At 46.9% G+C, this 20,886-nt stretch overlaps 1 protein-coding gene across 1 annotated transcript in view; it reads left to right on the top strand.

Annotated features, from left to right (window-relative positions):
• The window catches only part of ATP6V1C1 (ATPase H+ transporting V1 subunit C1), a 55,594-nt gene that overhangs the window by 7,835 nt on the left and 26,873 nt on the right, over window positions 1-20,886 (top strand). The window contains exons 2-3 of the mRNA XM_088442662.1: window positions 10,501-10,669; window positions 18,312-18,379. Coding sequence (XP_088298788.1) covers window positions 10,538-10,669; window positions 18,312-18,379 — 200 coding nt within the window. The 5' untranslated portion in view covers window positions 10,501-10,537. The remainder of the gene's footprint in view (window positions 1-10,500; window positions 10,670-18,311; window positions 18,380-20,886) is intronic.

Genomic DNA, 20,886 nt, shown 5'->3' with positions numbered 1-20,886 from the left:
GCCTGATTTTTAAAGGGCAAAATGCACCCTGCCCCTTTTAGCGGCGCCCTGCTAAAACAGCTTGGCCAATGCCATTCTGCTGCTGCCTGAATAGATGCTGTGCGCTCAGCATCTATTCACATTAAGGAAGAGCTTCCATTAGTGATGTCACTGGGCCGCACCTCCCCCAACATTGACACAGGCTGGCTGCGACCCCTTTTCGGGCGCGCACGCTCTAGTGCCTGCCCAGCCGTGCGCCTGCCCCTCCCCAATTCTAGCGGGAACACTATATATGACCGACCCATATGCTGGTCACAGGAACACACAGCTGATTCATATGGCCAGACAAAACGAGTGGCTGATTGGGAAGTGTATGTACAAGGTCATTTGTGCATAAAGAGCCCCATACATCTGCGACAGATTGCCGCCATCCTGCAACTTGGCATCGCAGGATCGCTGAAATCCAACATGTTGGATTTCACAGATATGCCGATCGCTATCAAAAAATGATCGTGATTGGCAGATCGGTGAAATTTAACATGTAGAATTTCACCGATCCTGCGATGGATTGCGGAACATCGATGGTCCCCGTTCAGCATTTTTGACCGGCGGATCGACGTTTCCCATCTGATCGCAGGCATCCGTCGCATATCTATGGGTACCTTAACTGTGCCAGTTCGTTCAGCGAGTCAGACGATCTAATGATTTTTTGTTCAAGTGTATACCCCACATTAGTTTTAAGAGGGGCGTGTCCAAGCTTATATCTAACTTTTCCAGCATTTGTGAGCTACATGCAAAAGCAGCCAGTATATATCCTGCATGCACAAACAAATGTATTTGCACCCCTTGCATTTCATGGTTTGTCCAGTTACGCAGTTACTTGCCATTTATTCCTAACTCAGAATCAGGCCCCGATGTTTTCTCATCACTAGCCACAGACAAATGGTAAATAGCAGCACCATGTACAATAAATCTTCAATAACCAGCAATTCTGTCCATATTGCCTTCGCTTGTGGGGAAGACATAATGGGGCTAATGCAAACTTGGTCGTAGTTGCACCCCATATAGCAAGTGCAAAATGCATTCTCTAGTCAGGCTTATGTTATGCATAGTGGTTCCCAAACTTTTTTGAATCATGGCACCCTATAGTATCAGCATTGTTTTCGTGGCACCCCTAAGTTTAAGTTTACTAAAAAATTTTCTGAATCTCTCAATGGCAAAGTAGTAAATTGTGCTGACCTGTCATCCTTAGGGTCAGTTATGTGGTGGTGGACAGGTTTGCGCTTCTGTTTGTCCACATATTTACATTAAATAGTTTTATTTTGTGCTGGACCACAAACCTGAGGCACCCCAGGGTGCCACAGCGCACAGTTTGGGAACCACTGATATATACACTTACAGCTATCATTTGAACCATTTATTTTGCTTGTGAAGTCCATATTTTCTTATTAGGTTTCAATAAAACGTAAAAACGTCCCTAATACATCAGAAGTAGCCCTCCATCTAATGTATGGGGAAAAATTTTTCCTAAAATACAAACATGAAGACTTTGTACATGCATAAGCAACAAAGATTGCACCAATCAGCATCAGCGCTGCATTCACAATCAGCCAATCACAGGATATATACGCTAACACTGGTGACCATCATCATCCTCCACGTATGTTTGTAGCTGCCATTAACTACTTGCATGTAATATGGCGTTCTCACACAGTGTCTTTGTTTTGATCTATAATTATTCTCCGTTGTGCGAACAGACCCTCACTGTACTTTGGCCCTTTCCTCCCCATCCTGCCTCTTTAGGCGCATTTAATAGTAAGTGCCAAAATCACGCCAATCTGCTGAGTGCCAAAATCACTCCAATCTGCTGAGGCTCGTGCAGGTTTACTGGGCAAACGCAGAGTGACTTTTTTACATAGTTTCTGCGTCAGCTTCCATGGATAATGGAAACCGCTCTGGAATAGAGCATAAATGGCACACTTGCATTTTTACCAGTCCGATGGGGTCACTGTACACCCCATTTGTTGTTAACATTGTGCACCGGACTCTATGGCCTGAGTAGCAAATGGGGGGAAAAAAAACATGTTGCACTGTAGGTGGGGCAAATTTAAAATGTGCACAAGATTAGAGTTGGGAAGGGAGTTTCCCAGCATAGGGCCATATTCAATTTGAGGCGAAAAGTCAGTTATCGGCGATAATGTCATTTTCGCCTGTTTCATTTATCCCTGTATTCAATTTCAAAGACTATTCGCAGGCACGAAAAGTCTTTGTTAAAAATCGGGGATAAGTTTTCACCATATAATACATGGCGAAAAAAAGTGCAGAATTGGGGTTTAGGGGTGCAGGCTTAAAAAAATAGCCTGCAGCCCTGGGAGTGTTCTCTAAAAGTAATCTGTGGCAAAAAATTTTGAAAATACTCAGGACACCCCAAAAAAAGTACTTGAATTTTGGGGTTAAAAAAAATTAAAAATTGGGGGACAAACTTCTAACCTAGCAAAATTGATTCCTGAGGGGTTCCCAAGTATACGGCAGGTGTTTTCAAGAATGCGGCGGGTAGCGGCAGGTGCATTTTTGAAGAATTTTACAAAAGCAGTTTAGGGACTTAAAAATATGCTTGCACCCATTTTGATGGAATAAGTTATTTTTCCCCCCCAAAAAACCCTAAGTGCTATTCTTCACCCCTTCTTCTAAAGCCGCGGCTATTAAAAACCCTGACTACCTTCAGCAGCCCAAATCGGAGGTACCCATAGTGATCCCCCATGTCTGGACGGATCCTAATTGAATACTGGGATAAAGTGGGCACGCGCCCGATACTTTATCCCAGAAAAAGCGTCGATGATGGGGAAACGTCCGACCTCGGACTTTTCGCCTGTAATTGAATACCCCCCATAATTGCAGTGTAAAAACAAAGCTGCCCAATATTGGTTCGGTATATGCATTAGCAGTCTATTTTCCTTGCATGCAAAACAATGAATGAATTTGCACCCATGCATTGCAACATGTCTTGTTCCAGGAACAAAGAGTTCCTTTTTTTTATTTGCTTATTTGCTTGCTGTGTGTACGGGCAGCCAGAGCCCGCCTGTACACCTTCGCCGTGCGGGAGAGGGGCGGGACACATCCCCCCCGGCCTGCGGGTCCTGAGACCAGAAGACAGATGATAGCTGTTCAGTGTGTATGAACAACCACCATCTGCAAATATATCTTTACCCAGCTTAACTCTAAATCAGGGCACAGGTACGTAGTAAATAAAAAGGGTTACTGCTTGCATGTTACTGTATGATTAATAGCAGTTTGCAGCTTCTAGCGCTGAGCTCGGTTCTGGTGAAATCACTGTTACTTTTTGTTTTGTATTTTATAAAACTATTGTTTATTTCTAATTAACAAGATAAACATTAGAATTTTTTTTTTTGTAGGCAGTTTAATTTAATTACAAAAAATCAGCGTACATTCAGAGCTAGTTCACACACTGGGAAAACCTCCACACTGTAGACCGGTGAGCTCGAACGTGAGCTTTAGACATGTGAGTGAAGAGTTTTTAACTAATTTTTCATGCTTTCCTTCTTTGTTGATATAATCTATATCACTGTCTGCATATGTTATTACGTAAGAAATAGATTGTGGGAATGTCACCTTTCGACTATTAGACCTAATACCCACTGGCATTCATTTGGTGCATTATACTAGCGCAGGCCTGGCCAACCTGTGGCTCTCCAGCTTTTGTCAAACTACAAGTCCCATCATTCCCTGCCACAGTTTTAGCATTCCCTAACAGCAAAACTGTGGCAAGGCATGTTGGGACTTGTAGTTTTCAACAGCTGGAGAGCCACAAGTTGGCCTGGCCTGTACTAGTGTTTAACAACAATCTTAATGCAAAATGGCAGGGAATAGTAGCTCATTTTCAAATGCTGTTATCATTTGATTATATATATATATATATATATATATATATTTATTTATTTATTTGTGACTATGTAAGAGTGACTTATGCTATTGGATAAACCTGTATTTTTGGTTCAGTGATCTTTTGCAATAACACGGTAATAATTATATTTCTGTATTGGAGGTGCTTCCGCAAGCCAAGGTTCTACAAAGCTGTCTTGAACATTACGGTGCCTGCAGGCATATTCACTGTGTTGTGTGTTTTGTTATACTTGTGTAGCCTGCAGGCATATTGACTGTGTTGTGTGTTTTGTTATACTTACGTTGCCTGTAGGCATATTGACTGTGTTGAGTGTTTTGTTATACTTGTGTAGCCAATTATTGTTAATTGCCTGGCTTATATCACCACGTGTGCCTGTTATTACAATTCCCCTTTATTCCTGCTGAATCACTCAAGCTATTCTTTGTAGGTAGCTCAGTTCTCTTCTAGGTAGAAGACAAAATAATAATGATGAGTTTTAACAATACCCCACCGTCACACAAAGATTAAAGCCACTTCAAATGGATCTGAGCAATGATGTTGAAGAGTCTGACTTGTATGTAAATATATTTATTTGTGAATTGCTGTTTATCAGGGTCGGTGTCATAAATCTAAAGAATGAAATTTAGGAAACATTTAGCACTGTGTGACTTTTACTCAGTTGATGGACATTAGCAATATAGGCCGGTCCCGCATTGTTCTGTGTGTCAGACCGGCGTTCAAGTCATTTAAAAGCATTGTCATGATGCGTATATAGATGAATATCAGTTGGTTTATATTGTAGTCTGTTCTGTTGCAACAATAATTATCTTTATAGAATTATGTTCTTTTGTGGAACTTATTGATGCAAATCTGTATAGGTGCATAAGCATGCTTGCGCTATTCTGAGCTTTCCCTGGGGGCGATTAAAATTTTTAGTTGCACGCTGCTCAGTATTGGGTGACTGACGGAGCAATTCAATTGTTGCTCCGATCGGGCAACAGTGCTGTTTGCGACGACATTTCTGTTCGCAGCCTCTTGAGATGGCGAGCAGAAATGTGCGAAAAGTCCGTGTTTTGGGTGCCCAACTGGTAGTTTGAGCACCTTAACCAGTACCGGGTGCTTTTGGGTGCAACAAGCACGATTATGGGTGCCCAAAACAATGGAATTGCGCCCATTAATTATCACCGCTCAAAAAACAATTTAATCACCCCCTCTGAGTGGTTCTACATAAGTTATGCTGTGCCAACTGGCCTGGTAATATTCTGCATCATGCCCATAATGACTGCTGCTTATTTCCCAAGATAAATTAGATTTATTATTAGTGTTCACGCCAGGCTTCTAAAACATCCTGTACTGTGCCTTCCCCGCCAGCCGCAGTGTCCCGCGGGTGGGAGAAGTTACGGTGACCTATCACCGCTGGGTGAATAGCTGCCACGTGCATGAGGCATCTACTCACCGTGAGGGGAGAGCTTGGGGGAAGCCCAGCACCTCCCTAAGTGCTGGACACACCCCCAAGTGTGAGAAATTGGGGGTATGTCCCAATGACACGCCCCCTCCTAGGTTAGCCACGCCCTTTCCACGTGCTACCCGACCCTGTCTGGCGGGAACACTATATTACTAATATGTTAAAATATATATATATATATATATATATATAAATTTATTGTTTTGGGCGTTGTGATAAGTAATGGGGCGCCCATCGGAGCAATTCAATTGTTGTGGGCGTCTATCAATTATTGTGCTTGGTGCGGCAAAAACAGACTGGGTTTAGCCGCGTATATAACGGCTAAACCCATCTATAATCCTGGTTAGTGCACCCAAACGACGCACATTTCTGCTTGTCACCTCAGGAGGCAGCGAGCAGAAATGTCTGCACATGGCTCTCTCGCCCGATCGGAGCAACAATTGAATTGCTGTATCGGGCGCCTATAATTTTAGTGCGGTGCACAAAACCGTTATATTCCCCCCCCATGGTATATTAGTAACCGATTGCTATGTTAGGAGGGAGGTGTTTCTTTCTTACATCATTCTAACTCAGAGCCACAGGGGTGACACTTACTCTCCTGCTCTGTAGAAATGCTTTGTGTGGATTGGTGCAGTAAGGGACGATCATAAACCCTAATTGTCCATCTGGAGAAAGCAAGACGGAAACCTTATGGCGACCATCGCCATTTTTGCAGTAGGAAAATGTTTCCTTCCATTATCCCAAAGATATGAATGGGATAAATTACTTAGATCAGTCACTCCAATGACATCCTGTAATAATTGTAGCCACACACATCATTTCCCATAAGTAAGGCTGCCAATCCATTATTAAACTCTTAGAGAATTTTCCATCACTACACCATGTGGTAAGGAATTGCTGGGGGAAAAGCATTTCTTTAATTCCCAGTTGATCACCCAGTGTCCTCTCATGACCCGTGGTGCAAATAGTTCATTAGGTAAATCATAGACTATAACCCATGTATATTTATACGTATTACTCTATAGGCAGCCTAAAGGGTGTCCCGAAACGTTGGTACTGCATGTGTATTTCGTGTGAATACGTTATTTAAAGCTGAGAAAGTCTCCGGGTACCAATGCTTGTTTGTGCTGCTTTTCTGTGTGACCGTATCCAGAGGGCACCGGAGCATATAGCACCAGAGGGCACCGGAGCATATAGCACCAGAGGGCACCGGAGCATATAGCACCAGAGGGCACCGGAGCATATAACACCAGAGTGGAGATTGCTGGGTACAATTAACACAAATGGACTACCCAGGTGGAAAATTGGAAAATGATGGAGAACCACTCTCTTAAAGCATTGTTGGGACCTTAGTGTGGTTGGAAGATGACCGCACACCCTGAGCCATAGTAGGTGTCTTCTGACCACCTTTACCAACATTTCTAATAATGGGAAAAATCAATTAAGAAGTTCAAGTTCAGAACATAGGGCCTGATTCAGACCCGCTCGCGAGCGCTGAGTGCTCGCAAGCGGGTCGATGGTACCCTAGTGCGCATGCGCACGACGGAGGGAGCTCCATCGTGCGCATGCGCGAGACCCGGATAGCGACAGCCAAGCTGTCGCTCCGGGTCTCGCACCAAAGGGGGCGTGCTGTCGATAGTGAGTGACAGCACGCCCCCTTTGGTGGGCGTGCCGGGGGCGTGGCTGCCAGATGCTGCCCATGGGAACGCCTACCGTCTGGGTACGGCCCCACTGACATCACTAGTGATGTCGGTGGGAGTGATTTTGGCTCTGATAGAGCCAAAATCACTCCAGGGCTTGCGGTCACCGAGACCCTACCGCAGGGTCTCGTCGCAAGCCCGATGTTCGCGATGGTCTTGACCATCGCGACCATCATCATGGACGCTCGCATAAGCTGTGGGTGGTAACCCACAGCTATGCGAGCGTCCAGGAGGATGCTCCAAAACAAAAACAAAAACGCCCTGATTCAGAGCGGGAACTCGTTCAGAGCGTCCGGCTCTGAATCAGGCCCACAGTGTTCATTCTAGCACCCTGCACCTGTCACTGCCCGCGCAGTTCCTCTTTTCCTGCCTGCGGTGTTGCTCTCTGCTCTGGTGCTTCTAGCACACTCAGTTGATGCTACAAACTTTTGAGATACAGACCAGAGTGTGCTTGAATCATCAGAGCAGAGTGCTATACCCCAGGCAGGAAAGAGGAACCGCACGAGTTGTAACAGGTGCAGGGTGCTAGAATGAACACTAGAACTTGTGGCCCCCACCTCCCGTATAGTCGGTGCAGCTACCATCTTCCGAACAGTTTCCACTGCTGGATAGATGTCTGCAGATGTGGACCGCAGACATGCTCCCATACTAATGCTAACGGCAGCAACTGTGCGGAGGTGGGGTCCCCATGTTTTCAACTTGAACCTTAAGTATTGTAGTAGTTCTTTTGAGACGCACTTTGCGATGTCAGGGCCATTTAACCTGCTTGCTGTAATATCACTGTGTGTATGGACAACATAAGTGCAAAATATTGTCCTTGGCTTGTAGACATTCAACAGCTCCCTGCAGTTATTTTTCACTAGAATAGTGTAACGTATGAGCAACATATGCAGCAAACATTTTGATTACCTTAAAACTGAACATTATTTGTATTATTTCATAAGCCAAAATTCTGCTGTGATAGACCTAAATAGTGGCTTATGAAATATTACTAATAAAATGTTTGTTCAGTGTTAAGGTATTCAAAATGTTTGCTGCATACGTTTCTCACCTCTTATTGAGGGCCGAATTCAATTAGTGGGGAACAGGATGTTTTTTGACAAAAAAAAGCGACATTTTCGCCAAAGAACAGGCGAAAATGGCAACCAGGCGAAAAATGGAGGAAAAAAAAATGGAGAACAGTTATCTCTATCCCAGACCAGGAGAAAAAAAATGCAAAATCCCTATTTTTGGCTAAAAATAAGGGGATTTCTTTCTGAACCCTTTGGACCCACCCCCAATGATAAATTAGTGCAAAAAAATTAGTACGCTGCGTACTTTGGTGAAAAATAATTGCGCAAATTTTGGGCGAAAGAAAACCAACAATCGTTGAAAATATTTTTAACGTATTGGGTCTGATTTCCCGGGGGCGGTATGGTTGTGTCAAGTGTTTTAAACATCGCACGCGGTCCCAGCAGGCATTTTTTTAATGGTTTTTAAAATTCCGCTTTTACGGCACGAGAATATACTTGCATCCATTTTAACGTACTCCCAATTTATGTGGAACAATAATTTCCTGGAAAAAAAATTGCTTTCTATAATTTTCAACGATTTTTATTTTTTTTTTTATTGCCCAAGCTTTGCGTGGTCATTTTTCGCCAAATTACGCAACTTACAAAAAAAATTTGGGCTAATTTATCATTAGGCGGGTGTCAAAAGGTTTCTGAAAGAAATCCTCAAGTTTTTAGCCAAAAATTGGGATTTTGCTATTTTATTTTTTTTTCCTGGTCTGGGATGTAGAAAACTTTTCTCCAGTTTTTTTTTTTCTCCATTTTCGCCTGCTTGCCGGTTTCGTCATTGGTGAAAAAAAATGTCCGTTTTTGCCGCTAATTGAATACGGCCTTGAGAGTATTAACAATTTTCATAGTTCTAAAAAGGATATTTTACAGTAAGAAAAACTTTTAGTAATGAGAGAGAATATATATATCTAACACCTACGATAAGGCTTCACTCCACGGACTTCTTTCATTGCAATGAACAGACAAATAGCCCAGATAAATCCGACGTTTCGGGAATAACGCCTCGTTTTCAAGGGATAACCAAAACTTTGGATTTATCTGTGCTGTTTGTCTGTCCATTGCGATGAAAGAGGAGTCCGTGGAGCCTTATCGCATGTATATTTATAATTACATTACAAAGACTCAATACAAACTCAGCATAGTCTTCATTATAACAGTATCAATGTGTTTTAATTACTGTACATATATATGTAGATGCACTTTTCCTGTTATGCTAAGTAGTGTGGACAATAGTAAGAGCCCAGGTAGTGAACGCAGCTGATAAATTACTTTGGTGCATACAGTTGTTTGTTTGTTTTTTAGCACTTGATGAACATGTTCCCTGGCACCTTAAGCAGTCCTGTTGGCCTATAGCATTGATAAGCTGGTTCCTGAATTGTACATTATTGTCCACCCTTAATTTAAACATATCAATATACAGTATATGGAATATCAGTAAGCAGTAAATTAGACTAAACTTATTTTGCAGCATATTATTTTGAGCATCTTGTTTTGAGCAAGAAAAAACAAACCACAAATGTTTATGATGATAAAACTATCCACAGCTAGTGCAAATCTGTGACCTATAATATTCCTAAGAACAGGGGATATACCTAATTTGGTGACCGTAGGAGCAAGGGAGATCTGTAGCTTCGTAAATTGGAATATCCATAATAATTAAACGAAATGCATCAGGTAGGCTGCTTTGGGGCTACCGCTGGAGCAATAGTTACAACATCCTCAGCTTAGTAATAATTTAATGAACCCATAGGGTGTACACTCACATGTGACTGGTCACTGGATACAAAGTAGCTGACCTACAGGTATAATATCTGTAGCAGAATTATTTAAGTTGGGCCTTCATACAGTATTACATTTTATTGGGTAGTTTTCTGCCTTCAGGCCAGTATTATGGACAATCTAAGAGGGGCCAGGTTACTGTTCCATTAATATGGATTGGTCATAAGGCCCTTACACACTAGACGATATTTTGAACGATTTGGCCGATTCCGATGCATCGGTGTTTGTTGCATTTTCTGATCTTCTCTACATGCAGGAAGATCCATCAATCTCGTTAACCATTCCCCTCAGATCGTGCAGTGTATACGCACTACTGGACGATCAGGCGATATGGTTACATTATATAGTTAACGATCTAACCACCAAACGATGCAAGATATATCCTTTGGACAGTGTGTAAGCACTAGATCGTTTGCCTGGGAGTTCAGGGGAAATTGTTAACAACATCGCATTGCAAGTCGTCTAGTGTGTACCCAGCTATACTGTAGAGGTGGAGACAGGAGTGACTATTCCCTGTACTTGGGGGGGAGCACATTTACCCTGATAAAGTTTGGATGAAGTTCCTGGTTACACTACATCTGTTGTAACAATTCCTCTTATTTCTTTTTGTTATTATAGTGAATATCTGCTTGCGACCAGCACTTAGCCAGCAATCATGACCGAGTTCTGGCTGATTTCTGCTCCTGGGGAGAAAACCTGCCAACAGACCTGGGAGAAACTGATGGCAGCCACCACCAAGCACAACAATTTGTCAGCCAACGCCAAGTTTAACATACCCGACCTAAAGGTAAATGTGTTGTTTTTTTTTTTTGCGTTAACTAGTTCAACACATATGATGGCAATCAAAAATTAAGTGTGAAGTCCAGGAACAGAGCATTTTGTGTGTGTTTGTGTCTTGGGATTTCTCAGCCTACAGCTTCCTGCTGTTATATGGACACAGAACTCCTAAGTGCCTCCTTATCTCCTGGCTGGCGAGGGTGCAGTCTAGATGCACTGATAATGGATGCAAAACGCTGTCCTTACTCAATTTCTACTTCTCTCTATAACCCATCTCTCTATTTCTTTCTATAACCAGACTACCCCATGTCGTCTCTTAGACCGTCTGTCTCATGCATTCCTTATCGGTTTCATTTCTTTTTTTTTTCTTCGCCTACCTGTCTTATTCCTTCACCGTGTCACATTCCCTTACATACTCCGCCTGTCTCATTTTTTCTGTGTCTCTCACTATACTTCAGGTGTTATCTAAGCACTCAAAACTGGGTACACACCTTACAACGCTGCAATGGGGTGAAAATTGCTGAATGTCATTTGCTCCCATACATTACCGGATTTTCATTCCAACCAACTAGTTGGATGGTTGGAGGAAAGTTGGTCTTGTGTACGGACAGCTTAAGGTACTAATGAAGTCACCTGTGCTCCAGCATGGATATCCTTAAAACATGGACTGTAATGGCAGTCCACATCTTAAGGATAAGTTGAGGCTTACGTGTAGTGTGTGCTAGAAGCAGGCTTAGGCAAGTTGCTCTGCAGCAGCTTTGAAACTACATGTAATGGTAAGTTTCCTCCTTCTAAACTAAACTTAATAGAGCTTTAACGGTGTCGTTACTAGTAGATAATACACATTTGCACTGCAACTCCCACCATTTGGCTATTAAACAGCCCCATGAGACCTGTACCTGTCCAGCTATGTAGAGGAGACGGATGTGCTGGGCATCAGTGATGTCTGTGGGTCTGCAGCTGCAGGCCCTCTTGTGGTTGGGGAGATGCCCAGCCTCCTTACCTCTTTGCCTGCCTAAGTGCTCACAATTAGCAATTTAGTTCCTGAGGACTCCTTTGAGGGATCTCCCAGCAGAGGGGGCTGGAGGTAGGGAAACCACTGGAGGAAGAACTTGCTACAGGTATCTGTGAAACAAAGCTGGATCTTAGTGCTGGAGACGGCCGCTCTGCCATCTTTAAGTAGGTGGTGCATTTAATTGGGTCCTGCTTTTCTGGCTGTTTCCAGTTTAAATGTGGGCAGGGATAGAGTAATTTTTAGCCAATCGGGTCATTGGAAGGTTTGCGGCAGCACCGTGTGCTCTGATCTTGTGCATCTGACTTGTTAATTACCTGCCTGCTTAATGATATTGCCCTGTGAGTGCATCGTCTTGTGTTTAATAAGGGGGGCTCCTGGTTGATGGCAGCATTTTGGGCATATTTTGTGCTATGCTTACATCTATTGATATGAACCTATTTTTGGACTTTTGCCATTTACTCAGAATGTTGCCGTCATATCTAACATCAACCTCTTGTGATCAATGAAGCTTAATAACACGGACACAACAGTTGCTGTCACTCTGCCCTTAGCTCTCGGGAAGCAGGAGTTCCCACCGTTTGGTCATTCAGCAGTATGGGATTTACTAAAATAATATGGTGCAGCAAAAATGTATATTTCTACTTCAGGGTCCATAGGGTATCCACAGGATACCTTGGGGTATAGGTGTGACGTCAGTCGCTGGGCACCATAGAGTTAAGCTTTTCAGCCTCCCAGGATGCACTAGGGTCCCCCTCCTATACCCCGCCCCCGAGCCAAGGCACCTCAGTTTAGTTTGGTGCCCGGCCGGCGTCGGGTGCACCTGTCGGAGTGGGGGCTAGAAGAGCCCCTGAAGCTTTCTTCAGTGCAGCTGTGGCTGCACATCTGGATGTACAGCATGGACAGTCAGTCCTGACGTCCATGCTGTCTTCCCTACACCCCCGCCGGTACCAGAACGCCGGTACCGATCCGGGGATGCTGGTGAGCATCTGGGGTCACAGCTAGCGGTGACCCCAGATGTTCCGGACCATGGCCGGATCCAAGGGGGACAAAGGTAAGCAGCGGGGTCCCGCGGTGGGTCCCCGCTGGTCACATGGTCCTAAGTCCCCAGGCAGGGGGCTCCCTGGGGACTGGCTGCAGCGTGGAGCCAGGCGACCAACCTGCGCTTTCCACTACCCCCTGGGACAGCGGACCGCAGCAGAGCGGTAGCGCTGCGGCGTCCCAGGGGTTAAATGCATGCCAGGGGAACGCGCCTTCCCTGTCTCACAGCCGGCGCCTCCCCCGCTGCACACAGCCCTCTCTGCATGCTGCCGACTGGTCCTGTGGCAGCGCTCCTCCCCCAGGCCAGCCTCCTCTCTGCTCCTCGGCGGCCATCTTCTCCAGAACGCATGGTGAACGCTGCTGGAAGCGCTGGACGGAAGCATCGTGGTCTGGGTCCCCCCGCATACCTCTCCTCCGCTGTGGCTCAGGTCTGTGTATGCAGCGCTGTGTCCTACCAGGCCCTGTGTCTGTGTAGTTGAGTGATCAGCGCTGTTAGTGCAGGAATTGTTATTTCTCTGCATTGTATGTGACTGTGCTAGCGCTGCCTGTAACTTTTCTTCTCTAAACTGTCAGCTTTATTACTGTCCCTGTTCTTTCTGCTAAAGCCCTTGCGGTGCGGTGCTGCAGGGTGGTCTCTCGCCTGTTTAATACTTAATTGGTGAGAGAGGTCACATACGTGGTGCCATCATGTCTGAAAGTGAATTTCCCCTCCGGCTACAGTGTACCATGTGCAAAGTACCGTTAGCGGAGGGGGAGGGTAGCGCGGAGGGCCTTTGCCGGCAGTGTTTGTCCATGGCGCGGCCTATTACGGTTACAGCACCGGTACAGGAGCCGCCCTGGGCTTGTTTCGCTCAGGCGTTAACAGCTTTAGTGGGCCAGTTAGCTCCGCAGCCCGCGTTTACTCCGATGGGTTTGTCCCAGCAGTCTGTGGTGTCGTCACCCATGCAGGGGTTCCCACGACAATTGGTGGTACCCCACAGTCTCCCTATTTCCCCGCTCCCGGGTTCTCAGGAGCCAGGACGAGTTCTGTACAGCACTTGTCGGATGTGTTGCAAGGGGAGTCTGTGATGCGGCCTCATAAAAGGCCGGTGGCGTCTCTGTCCGCTCCTTATGAGGATGACGAAGGGACGTCTGATGATGGGGAGATTCTGGATCCTTACGATCAGGAACCTCTCCATACTAAGGACGCTGATGCTAAGTCCAAAGTATATATTCCTGGACTTATCCGGGCGGTCCGCACAGCCTTGGTGATTGAGGACGAAGTTCCCCCAGCGGCTAAATCTAAGTATGCCTTTTTCAAAGATGTGAAGGGCGATGCCACAGTCTTTCCTCTTTCGGGTCAGTTGGTGGACCATTTAGAGGAGGCGTGGAAACAACCTGGCAAAAGATACCAGCCACAGAGACGCCTGGCGGTGGCTTATCCGTTCGCGGATAATTATTTTGCTAAGTGGGAATCCCCTCCACAGGTGGATTCTCACGTGACCCGTCTTGTCCGTAGTGCCACATTGCCGATGCCATCCATGTCCTCCCTTAAGGACACTACGGACCGCAAGGTAGAAATCTGCCTGAAGTCCGCTTATTCCCTTGCAGGGGGGGCAGCACGGCCGGCTATGGCCATTTGCTGGGTTGCCAGAGCGATGGAGCGCTGGGCGGATTCATTAGAGGCTTCTTTTGAATCCGACTGTCCGGCCGAACAGGCGGAGTTGATTGGCAATCTCCGTGATTCGGCCACCTACATCAACGAGGCGGCTCTAGACATTAGTACTCTGGTGTCTAGAATTTCTTCAGCAGCGGTAGCTGCTCGTCGCACCTTGTGGCTGCGATCCTGGAAGGCGGACGCAGATTCCAAGAAAGGTCTGGAAGCGTTGCCGTTTACCGGAGAAGTTCTCTTTGGTCCGGATCTGGATAAGATTGTGGCCACGCTGGCGGCAGCCAAATCTGCTTGTCTCCCGTCGGCCGCTGCTCCTTCTGGTTCTGGACCATCGTCCTTTCGGTCATCTAGGGCCCAGGGCAGGCCCAAACCACAGTCGTTTCCTCGACAGGCTGGCCCTAAGAAATCGGTCAAGCCCCGGAAGCAGGCATGGAGTACCAGACGTCCGGCCCCCAAGCCAGATGACAAGCCTGCGGCCTGACGGTCCGGGCCTCCCTTTGGGGGATCCCAGGGTGGGAGGCCGCCTGCTACAGTTCGCCCAGTGTTGGTCGACCACTACGACAGACACTTGGGTTCTGGAGGTGGTTTCCCACGGATACGCCCTCTCCTTCCGGCACAGACCCCCGGCTCGCTTCTTCACCACGGGTCTGCCATCAGACCGGAACAAGGCTACGGAGCTGCGGAAGGTATTGCACACTATGCTCCAGGCTGGAGTTATAGTGCCTGTTCCATTCTCCCAGAGGGGCCAGGGTTTCTATTCAAATCTATTTTTGGTACAGAAACCCAATGGGTCATATCGTCCGATTCTCAACCTCAAAGCACTCAACAAGTCTTTGCGGGTCCCGAAGTTTCGGATGGAGACCCTACGGTCCATCATTCTGGCGCTGGAACCTGGGGACTACATGGTGTCATTGGACATACAGGACGCTTACCTGCATGTCCCTATTCTTTTGCGCCATCAACAGTTCCTCAGGTTTGCAATCCGCAGCGACCACTTCCAGTTTCGGGCGTTACCTTTTGGCCTGGCAACAGCACCACGTGTTTTCACCAAGGTGATGGCGGTCATGGCGGCTTCTCTGCGGCTGCAGGGAGTCCGCATGTTGCCGTATTTGGACGACTTGTTATTGGTGGCAGGATCTCCAGAGCTCCTGTTACGCCACTTGGACCTGACCATTGCACTGCTGCAACGGTACGGCTGGCTAATTAACTGGCAGAAGTCCACTCTAATCCGGTCTCGGAGGATTCTGCATCTTGGAGCCTTATTGGACTCGGGACAGCGCAAAGGATCTTCGTGACGGAGGACAAGATCTCTACTTTACAGTCAAGGGTGCGCAGTTGCCTGCACAGCCGCCGGGTGTCCTTACACTCGGCGATGAGGTTACTGGGCTCCATGGTGTCGGTGTTCGACATGGTGGAATACGCCCAGTTTCACTCCAGACCTCTGCAGCACCTGATCCTGTCCAAGTGGAACGGGCTGCCTCAGTCTCTGAAGTCCCAGACGATTGTGCTCACCCCGGAGGTTCGCCTGTCCCTTGCGTGGTGGTTACAGACGACCCACCTCAACAAGGGACGTCCGTTCTGGGTTCCAAATTGGGTCCTGTTGACAACGGACGCCAGTCTTCGGGGCTGGGGAGCAGTTTCGGGTCCACACTTGTTCCAGGGCAGGTGGACGCTGACAGAAGCGGAGCTTCCAATAAATATCTTGGAACTCCGTGCGGTCTTCAATGCTCTCCAGCAGGCACAGCGGTTTCTCCAGGGTCGCCCTGTGCAGGTCCAGTCGGACAACGCTACCACCGTGGCCTACATAAACAGGCAAGGAGGAACTCGCAGTCGGGCGGCTCTCGTAGAGGTCTCTCGGATCCTGGTTTGGGCGGAGCGCAATCTTCCGGCCATATCAGCGGTCTTCATCCCGGGAGTGCTAAATTGGGAGGCGGACTTTCTAAGTCGCCAGGACGTTCATCCGGGGGAATGGTCCCTGCACCCGGACGTTTTTCAACTACTGGTGGACAGATGGGGTCTTCCAGAGATCGACCTCATGGCGTCCCGGCACAACAACAAGTTGCCGGTGTACGGGTCTCGCACAAGAGACGAAGGGGCGTCTCTGGTGGATGCTCTGTCCGTCCGGTGGACGTTCCGGTTCGCATACCTGTTCCCTCCGGTCTCCCTTCTTCCACGGGTAATCCGGAAATTCAAACAGGAAGGAGGGACGCTCCTGTTGATAGCTCCCGCGTGGCCCAGACGGCACTGGTTCTCAGACCTTCGGGGTCTGTCCGTGGACAGTCCTCTGCGGTTGCCGCTACGACCGGACCTTCTGTCTCAGGGTCCTTGCCTTCACCCGGACCTGACTCGGCTGTCTTTGACGGCGTGGCTGTTGAGACGGCCATGCTGAGGTCCCGGGGGTTTTCCAGCTCTGTGGTGCGTACCATGTTACGAGCTCGGAAACCGTCTTCCGCGAGGATATGCCATCGCGTGTGGCATACGTTCTTCCAGTGGTGTCGACCGAGCGGTTATGCACCGCGGGAGTTTCGTCTGTCTCGGATTCTCGCCTTCCTGCAAGCGGGACTAGATCATGGGCTTCGCCTTGCTTCTTTGAAGGTACAGGTTTCGGCCCTATCTGTCTGGTTTCACCGTAGGATTGCTACAATCCCGGATGTGCGCACCTTTATGCAGGGTGTTCTCCGCATTCAGCCGCCCTTTGTTCCACCTGTGGCGCCTTGGGATTTGGCTGTGGTCCTGAGGGCTCTCCAAGGACCGCCGTTTGAACCACTGGGCTCAGTGGATCTTAAATGGCTAACAGCTAAGACTGTTTTCCTTCTGGCCATTGCTTCGGCCAGACGTGTTTCTGAGTTAGGGGCTCTTTCTTGTAGACCCCCTTTCTTGGTTTTTCATGGGAACAGGGCAGTGCTCCGCACTCGGCCCGAGTTTCTTCCCAAAGTTGTTTCCCAGTTTCATGTTAACGAGGAAATAGTTGTTCCGGCCGTTAACTCACCGGGTCTTTCCCTGGGTGAGGCCTCTTTGGATGTTGTGCGGGCCTTAAGGACTTATGTTGACCGCACTTCTTCGTTTAGGAAGTCGGACGCTTTGTTTGTCCTCTATGGCTTCCGTAAAAAGGGTTGGCCTGCTTCAAAGCAAACTTTGGCAGCCTGGATCCGTATGGCTATTTCTGAAGCTTATCTTCATGAAGGCCTACCGGTCCCTCCTTCTCTGAAGGCTCATTCCACTAGGTCTGTGGGTCCTTCGTGGGCAGCTCGACGTGGTGCCTCGGCAGTTCAGATCTGCAAGGCTGCTACGTGGTCCTCTGTCCATACCTTCGTGAGGTATTACAGGTTTGACACCTTCGCCTCTCAGGATGCTTCCTTCGGGCGGCGGATTCTCCTTTCTGCACAGGAGCGTCCCCACCCTTAAAGGATACAGCTTTGGGACATCCCCAAGGTATCCTGTGGATACCCTATGGACCCTGAAGTAGAAAATATGAGATATGGTAAGAACTTACCCTTGTTATCTCTATTTCTACGAAGTCCATAGGGTTCCACAGGACTCCCGCCCTGTCGCACCTGTGCTGCAGATGGGCTTTGCTCTGGTCACCGGTTTTCCGTCTCCCTCTGGTGAGAATGTGATTCTTGTATGTGTCCAGATCTTTTTTCTCTCTCTTCCTTCTCCTCCTCCGGCCTATGGCTTGATAACTAACTGAGGTGCCTTGGCTCGGGGGCGGGGTATAGGAGGGTGACCCTAGTGCATCCTGGGAGGCTGAAAAGCTTAACTCTATGGTGCCCAGCGACTGACGTCACACCTATACCCCAAGGTATCCTGTGGAACCCTATGGACTTCGTAGAAATAGAGATAACAAGGGTAAGTTCTTACCATATCTCATATTATAGTTTATATATTCCAAATTATATGTTACGTGAATTGATACAATTTTATCTCCCCACTTTTGTATATCCCCAGGTAGGCACACTGGATGTGCTGGTCGGCTTGTCTGATGAACTGGCCAAACTGGATGCGTTTGTTGAAGGGTAAATGTTATGTTTAATCACTTACATATATAAGTATTTGCAAAACCTTTAGGTACAATAATGTATTAATAATAATATCCGTTTTACGACCTAAAAAAAAGTATAGCATTTGTCTCCTATATGTATACATACATGCAATATTTAATTATGTATTGTTATCATTGTCTCTAAAACTGTTGAAGATCGCTGTGCAGGTTTAACACCGTGCGATGAACATAATGCGCCTTAGGCGCAAGCTGAGATGTCAGTCTGTACGAATGGTGTCCTATGCTGTTTATATACTTCACTTCAAACCAAAAATTAGCATGTATGTGGATGAAGTCTGTACAGGCGCCTCTGCTACTGAAATGTGTGATTGGAGAAATCAGGTGTGATGCAGGCTGGGTATTGTTTCAAGTCCTGCAGCTGGGGCCAGCAGAATTAGGTTACACCACTGACTGAAAATCTATTTCTAAAGGTGCATACACACACAACAATTATCGATAATGATATCGTTTATCGTTCAGTCGTTGAAAAAATTGTTCATCGTTTTAACTCAGAAGGTGAACGATTATCGTTCATGCGCGTTCGCGTTTGTAGTTCAGTCAGGCTGACCGACTCAACGATTTTTCAGTAAGGGACTATGCAAAAATCGTTTGTAGTTCAAAAAAATGGTTCATTATATTTAGTAAATGAATGATTTTAGTAAACGATTTTCGTTCATTTTTCCTTTGAAAAAAATGAACGAAAGTAGTTTACTAAAAACGTTCATTTACTAAATCGTTGTGTGTGTGTGTGTGTGTGTGTGTGTGTATGCAGCTTTAAAATGTTGTAGACTTCCTGTGTTCCCTAGTACCAGACAGAAATACAGAGCATTCGTATTGTCTTCCATCTACTCTGTTATTGCCTACTGCAAATGCAGCTAAATTGCAATACTTTTAAAGTCTGACTTTAACTATATATAAAAATGTAACCGAATGTGTTCTAGTTGCAGAAAATAATACATATACTGTATTGCTCCAATGAAATAGATTTGTGTCAAGGGGGTTATTTGGGTTTACCACTCATACGTGTGAGCTCTGTGCAAGTTACTTCCCGCATAACAGTGGAATTTATCGTGTACCTGGCAAAGTGGATCAATTCTACACAAGGAGTCTAGAAATATCAATTATTGAGCTAGATTTAAAGTTTTGCAATTACAGAACTTCCAGCTAACGTTTCCTTTGAGCAAAATGTATATATTTTTTACTAGTTACCATATCTCTGATCAGGAATGACTTATTCTCCACATTCTCTTACAATTTCTTTTAAAGATACAACAATGGTTTATTATGAGTGAGATCGCATCAAATGTAATTTTATGTCACGGGATGATCACTGTATTGATTTCCATAGGATTATATCTACTTCAGGGTCCATAGGGTATCCACAGGATACCTTGGGTATAGGCGATGGCGGCAGACATCGGGCACCTCAGAGTTAAAATTTTCAGCCTCCCAGGATGCATTGGGGTCCCTCTCCTATACCCCGCCCCCGAGCCAAAGCAAACCAGTTTCGTAGGTGCCTGGCTCGGAGTCGGATCACCATATTCAGAGGGGGGCTGTTGCAGCCCCTGAAGTTTTTCAACTAGCTTTGCTGCACAAGATGAGCTGTACAGCATAAACAGTCATAACAGATGTCCATGCTGTCGCTCCTTCACCCCGCCGGACTAGAACGCCGGTGCTGTTTCGGGGATGCTGGTGGGTGTCTGGGGTCGCAGCTAGCGGTGACCCCGGAATATTCCTGACTGTGACCGGATTCAAGGGGTCAGGTAAGTGACTGGGTACCTGCCAATTCAGTCATTTGGTCCTGAGGCAGGGGGCTCCCGGAGGACAGGCTGCGCGTGGAGCCAAGTACTGATCCTGCGCTTTCAACTAGACCACCAGGGACAGCGGGCTGCAGCAGTGTGGATATGCTCCAGCGTCCCAGGGGTTAATAGCATGCCAGGGGAGTGCGCCTTCCCTGTCTCACAGCCGGCGCCTCCCCCGCTGCACAGTGTCTTTCCACAGCGGTCTCTGGTGAGCTGTGTCAGTGCTCCTCCCCCAGGCCCGCCTCCTCTCAGCTTCTCGGCGGCCATTTTCTAGGAAGTGTGCAAACGCTGTTGGAGTTTGATACAGGTGGCATCGCGGTCCGGGTCCCCCTGCATACCTCTCCTCCGATAAGATCAGAGTGTGCAGCGCTGTTTTCTACCAGGCTCTGGTCTGTGTAGTTGATCACAGTGCTGGTAGTGCAGGGTTTTATTTCTGCATTGTATGTGACTTACTGCTAACGCTGTCTGACTGTACTTTCACTTCTGACTGTCAGCCATTTTACTATCCCTGTTCTTCCTCTGTTAAAGCCCTTGCGGTGCAGTGTTGCAGGGTGTTCATTACCTCACAGTAAACAAAGTGTTTGTCTGTGTGGGGAGTCACATACGCTCCGTTTACACTCATCATGTCTGGGAGTGAACGTGAATATCCTCTTCAGCTAAATGTACCACATGTAATGTA

This window comes from Taudactylus pleione, unplaced genomic scaffold, assembly GCF_031769625.1.
Source record: "Taudactylus pleione unplaced genomic scaffold, aTauple2 ptg000314l, whole genome shotgun sequence".
Classification (NCBI taxonomy): domain Eukaryota; kingdom Metazoa; phylum Chordata; class Amphibia; order Anura; family Myobatrachidae; genus Taudactylus; species Taudactylus pleione.
Note: the sequence above shows the minus strand (reverse complement) of the source record. Positions and strands in the feature narration are given on the sequence as shown.